At 43.5% G+C, this 6000-nt stretch overlaps 1 protein-coding gene across 6 annotated transcripts in view; it reads left to right on the forward strand.

Annotated features, from left to right (window-relative positions):
- Positions 1-5121, forward strand: part of pcdh19 (protocadherin 19) — a 105620-nt gene extending 100499 nt beyond the window's left edge. For all 6 annotated transcript variants that reach the window (XM_071399167.1, XM_071399163.1, XM_071399168.1 and 3 more), the window contains exon 5: positions 2239-5121. In XM_071399167.1, coding sequence (XP_071255268.1) covers positions 2239-2828 — 590 coding nt within the window. In that variant the 3' untranslated portion in view covers positions 2829-5121. The remainder of the gene's footprint in view (positions 1-2238) is intronic.
- The last annotated feature ends 879 nt before the right edge of the window (positions 5122-6000 follow it).

Genomic DNA, 6000 nt, shown 5'->3' on the forward strand with positions numbered 1-6000 from the left:
TGATGCCAGGTGTTCTATAACCAGTCTCTTGATGCCAGGTGTTCTATAACCAGTATTTTGATGCCAGGTGATCTATAACCAGTATTTTGATGCCAGGTGTTCTATAACCAGTCTCTTGATGCCAGGTGTTCTATAACCAGTCTCTTGATGCCAGGTGTTCTATAACCAGTCTCTTGATGCCAGGTGTTCTATAACCAGTCGTTTGATGCCAGGTGTTCTATAACCAGTCTCTTGATGCCAGGTGTTCTATAACCAGTCTCTTGATGCCAGGTGTTATATAACCAGTCTCTTGATGCCAGGTGTTCTATAACCAGTCTCTGCCTCGAGCAGTATGGATAATGGTAAAGCTCAACCCCTTGTTGCCATGGTGATGACATTGACTATTGGTGATGAAAAGCCCTTTTCAAGATGTGGACTTGAGTGTGTTCACAGACCCTGGTAATTACAGACAAAACTTTGGCCACTTGAGCCACCAGTCGATCCAGAGCTTTATTTTCTATTCCTTTTTAATTTCACAATTTTCCCCTGTGCACATCGGAGTGTGTGGGCGGGAGCGGGTATGGATGTGCGTACGAAGAGAGGAAGGGAGTGAGGGAGGGTGTGGCCAGAGTACGCAGACACAGTCAATATGTGTCAAGGTACACAAACCTACACACACACACAGCAAAGCTCAAGGTAATCGTTTAGCACAGCTCTCCCATGAAACATTCATGATGGAATTGACGTTGGTCACCCATGGTCCTGGCTACCCGCTTGGCCTCTTGAGCTCTAGTGTCCCTGGCCATGAACGACCCCCATAATCCTATACTGAGATCAGCCATAGCATGGTTCAAATGGCCCACTAACCCAGCCAGTCATTCAGTCGTGTCAGTCTCATCAGATCACAGTTTATGAGGGAGACAGCTTCGGCAGCCTTGTCCCTGGAAGGCAATCTTTAAATATAGATTGGCACGCCCAAAGCAGAGGTGCCCCTCAGAGTGCAGAAAAGAGGGGAAGAAAACAGATAATTAGTGATTTTAATTAGGGGATCTGTCAAGCTGCGAGTGCCAGATCTAAACGTGTGGCGTGCTGAGGGTCGATGGCAATTCCTTCCCACAATCCCTTCCTGTCACCTTGGGCCTCTCTTGTGGGAGGAGGGCCCCTTGCCCCTAGGAGGCGAGGACCAATCGGGAGGATGAATGGTTAAGGTAAATGACTGTCTATTTGGCCGGTAACATGGTAGCTACAGTATACTGTAGATATTATTCATATTATATTCAGTCTTTTTTCACAAATGCGACATCCTTTGATTCTCATGACAACACTTGTCCTTGACATGTGTTCAATATGTCTGTATAAAGCCATTATTCGCCTGCTTTGTGAGTGGGTGTGATTTGGTGAGAGGCTAACACTCTTTGATGGTATTTGTAAACACGAGAGCGTCTTGAATGTGCCCTTGTTAGGTTATCAGTCCAGATGGCCAATAATCAAATATGTATGGATTCAAAGGCCTCAGCATCAAGTACTCACTCGACTGGCCTATGGATAAAAATCCTAAATTACAGTTCTTACTTAGATAACAAAGGCAGAGAAGAGGACGACAGCTCTTCAGTTCCAGACAAGAGTGCTTGGATCTTTTTGTTGTTGTTCTAATGATACAAACATCGTCCTGAAAGCCCTTCCCTCCGACACAAAGGATATGTAGTAATACAGACTTTTTGTCAGCATTAAAACATCATTAGATATTTATAACTCAGCGCCAGATGACAGACTGAGCTAGATGAACTAGGCAGCGATATGGCAACGCAGCTGGTGTCTCTTAGTGGTAATATTTAAACCCTGGCTTTCATCAAGTGTTGCTACAGAAAACCCAATTATGCATGAGCTGGAAATGGACTTTGATTTAACAGTACGTCCTTTAATTGACGCATTAGAAGTGCCTCAAACTTGCAGATCTCTATTCGTCTGGAAGTAACGGCAAGTCTTGTAGTCTTGTGTAAATGGCAGAAACACCAGACATGAGAGAGAAATTACCCACAGAAAATACTGGGGCTGTTTGGGTTCGAATAAACTTTGCTTCATTTTTTAAAAGTCTCTGACATGTAGCTAAATAAAATGAAAGGAAAATAAAGAATGCATGGTGAAATCCATGAAAGCAAAGTGTCAATGAGTTAAAGTCCTGGCAAATAGGCCAGTTCAACAGACAAATCTAATTATTCCCTTTTATTCCACCCACCCCCTTCTTCCCTCTCTTTGCAGACCCCAGCGAAGGCTTCCACTGCCAGGAAGAGTGTCGTATCCTGGGCCATTCGGACCGCTGCTGGATGCCCCGTGTGCCTGGTCCGGCCCGCGGCAAGTCGCCTGAGCACGGCCACCCACGTAACAACGTCATCGCCCTGTCTATTGAGGCCACCACCGTAGATGTGCCCCACTACGAGGACTGTGGCACCGGCACCATCAAAAGGACTTTTGCCACCTTCGGCAAGGATGGCCCAGAAGACCCCGAGCGGGGCGAGCTAAAGGGCAACAAGCGGACAATGATGGAGTCTCAGGTGTGCAGCCCCAAGGCCAACGGTGGCGCCGTGCGTGAGGCGGGCAACGGGCGCGAAGCAGCCAGTCCCATCACCTCCCCTGTGCACCTGAAGAGCCCGCTGGCCAAGGTGCCATCCGGCTACAACACGCTTAGGTGCCGTGGCGCCGAGCGCATTGCCAACCACAGCATGCTGCGGCAGCCCGAGGGGAAGGACAGTGAGCCGGCCGTCCGGGAGATCAACACTCTCCTCCACGACGGCAGCCATCTTGAGAAGGAGTCTCCCAGCAGCAAGCGCCTGAAGGACATTGTGCTCTAACGGGCCTCAGGGGAGCCTACTCACACACACACACACACACACACACACACACACACACACACACACACACACACACACACACACACACACACACACACACACACACACACACACACACACACACACACACACACACACACACACACACACACACACACACACACACACAGTAAACAAACACGTATATATATATATATATATACACACATACTCCGCCATAGCTGTGTGTACGCAGGAGAAAGTCAAGCCGATGAAAGAAAGAAAGAGAGAGAGAGAGAAAGACACAACTTGAGCGTAGTATACAGTACTAAGGACAAAGCCCAGATGTGGAATATTACTGGAAAATGCTGAGCTTCATGTTGTGTTCCTCCAGAAAAGTGAAGGCCGTGGATGTGGCTTTGTTGTAGTCGCAGTACTTTTGTTTGCTTTTCCGTTCGTTTTCTGCAGCCAGTGGACAGGCAGGTTGCTGTTGACTGTGTGACTTGCCCCTTCGGCCGGATTCTGCCTCTCCCCTGTTCAGATTTATGAGGACCTGACACCTACAGTGACGGATAAAAAAAGTACAGAACTTTATGCCTTTTGACTGTTTTTGCATCACTAACTGAGATTGCCTTCTTTGGTTTTGTCTCGGCTGCCAAATTGACTCCTCGTTTCCTTTGTAAAGCTCCCCACAGTGCAACAGACGGCGACAGACAGACATGCACATGATCCTTCTTCTGTGAACCATTGCCTCTATGTGCATCTTGAACAGTGCGCAGTAGTGAAGACGGAGAAGGGAAGGGAAGGCACCCATTCCCAGTCTCATTTACTTCTCGGTCTGATAAGAGAATCCGTATTCTCTGTATACACCCCCCGTCCCCCCCCCCCGTCCCCGCTGGAGGACATCCCAGTGTCACCAGACTGTGAGGTCTGCACAGTATTTATGGTTTATCACTGATGGAGCTTAATGAACTCTTGCTATCTGCCCAGGCACTCCCAACACTGGGAAGTGGGACAGACTTTCGACTGAGCTATGAGGAAGATAAAAAAAGACTTATTGCTTTTGAAATCTCCTGTGTTCATTCTTGATTGTAGCCAGTGGAGCACAATTAGAACTTTGTGCTCTGGTCTTGTACTTTTCTGACTTTTGACTATGGGGCTAGGATAGAAGGGATCGTCACTCACGTCTTGCTATGTGGAACTCTGTATAGGGTTTACTATTATCATTTTTAATAACCTGTTGTTATGTGACAATCCCTTTAATGTTTTGTTTCAAGAGTAAAAAAATTCAAAATAAACATTGGTGTTCAACTGAAGCTACAGTAGCGTTGTTACACAAACAAAAACAAAAAAAACATATGCCAAAATATATTTTATAAATAATTTAAAAATGTATAATGAGAATATTTAATTCTGTGTAGTTATTTTATCAGTAAGTTATACTTGAAATTAACTGGTTTTTGTTTATTTGGCTTTTTTTAATGATTATGATTATTTTTCAAAATGAACTTGGTTTTTTGTTTTTGTTTACTGTGTTACCCCTGGCAACTGTTGACTTGCAGTCTACCTTGTTGTAAAGAGTTTATTATTGGTCAGTTCTTGTGCCATCAAGTTTCTGTGTGGACAAATAGAAAATGTAAAAAATACAAAAAATATTGCAATTTCAGCACCAATAGTAGTGTGTCAGTTCAATGAGCTTAGAGTGAGATAGCAAAATAAACCAAAAGAGAAGCAAACAAAACCGTAAAGATTGCTTAATCTTAATATTTAAGTAAGAAGAAGATGGTTAAGCTAGTTTTTTAAGCTAGTGAGATAATTCCACCTATTTCTGTGTGTCTGTTTTTGGACTAAGGTTCCCTGTTAGTTCCTCACCTCAAAACTGGCCTTAGTGATATGAACCAGAGAATAGGCCCTGTCAACACTTCAAGTAAGAGACTAAGGGTGAAGGTATGCAGACTAGCTTTGCTCAACTGCTGTGCCATCATGTATCATCTCCTTTGAATTGAGTCTGAAAATATATTTAAGAACAGCAAGACAAACCTTTCAGTCATGACCAAACAGATTTGGTGGAATCGTATGTTTAAAGGAAATTAAGGTCTTCGAAGAACCATCTTGCAAATCAGCAATGCGGTTTTCAGTTGCTTTACAGTACAACATGGAAAATTGTAAATGAAAAAAAGGACAAAATGACATACAATGAAATAGATCTTGTAGCTGAATGTTTTTGCTTGTCTCACCCATGGCTTTTGGCAACATGAACATCGGAATAATCACTGAATGTATACAGCAGCTTATTATTAAACTATTAAATGTTCTCCACTTTGTTTCCTTGTTTTTCCTGAGTGTATGAGAGAGGAAGTCATCTTCGATAACATACTCCTCGATATGACCATCAAATACCTCATAATGAAATAAATGCGCGTTGAAACGATGAGATTGGAGAGAGAAAGAGAGAGAGAGAGGAGAGTGTGTGCATTGTTGTAAATTAATGAGCATGACCACGACCCAGCATATTGCAATTATCCATTTTTAAATTATCTTTTGTCTTGCCATAATTCATTAAAATCTATAATGTGATCTGAATATCGTCTGGAAGGCTTCCTTGAAAATGGCATGACGGTGCATAGAGTGATGACTATTAAATCTATCATGATAAAATGGAAATGAACAGTTTCTGTTCAGGCTCGCTCACAAGTCGCAATTAGGATTCCAAGCAGGTGCTGATGCTGCTCTCTCATTATAAGTGCTTTGTGACATCATTTTTAGATCTCCCGATTGACTAATTTGAGCAAATAAATGAGGAAGGGCCACCAGTATCAGGTGATGGACGGTAACTACACCTCAAGCTGGCCAAGCAAGGAAGTCTTTAGGGACTGCTCCAGCCAAAGTGTCTACTTCTAATGTCTGAGACCTTTTCATTTGCAGGAGTGGGTGATACATACCATTTTAGAGGCATTGAACATTCCCTAGCTCTTCTTTAGATATCATGAAACAGATTTTGATGCTTGTGAAGCCTTGCGTTGCCATTCCTTTTACATTAGGTGAGTGAGTAATGCACATTAACAGCCAGGAACGTGTCATTTTGGCAGTATTTTCTCTTTACGAACCATATTGATTAGCTGCCTTGATGCACTAAAGCTATGAAATAATTTTAACACGCATTTTGTTACATTCCCCAGTAAGAAAACCAAAA

Source organism: Salvelinus alpinus, chromosome 4 (assembly GCF_045679555.1).
Source record: "Salvelinus alpinus chromosome 4, SLU_Salpinus.1, whole genome shotgun sequence".
Classification (NCBI taxonomy): Eukaryota; Metazoa; Chordata; class Actinopteri; order Salmoniformes; family Salmonidae; genus Salvelinus; species Salvelinus alpinus.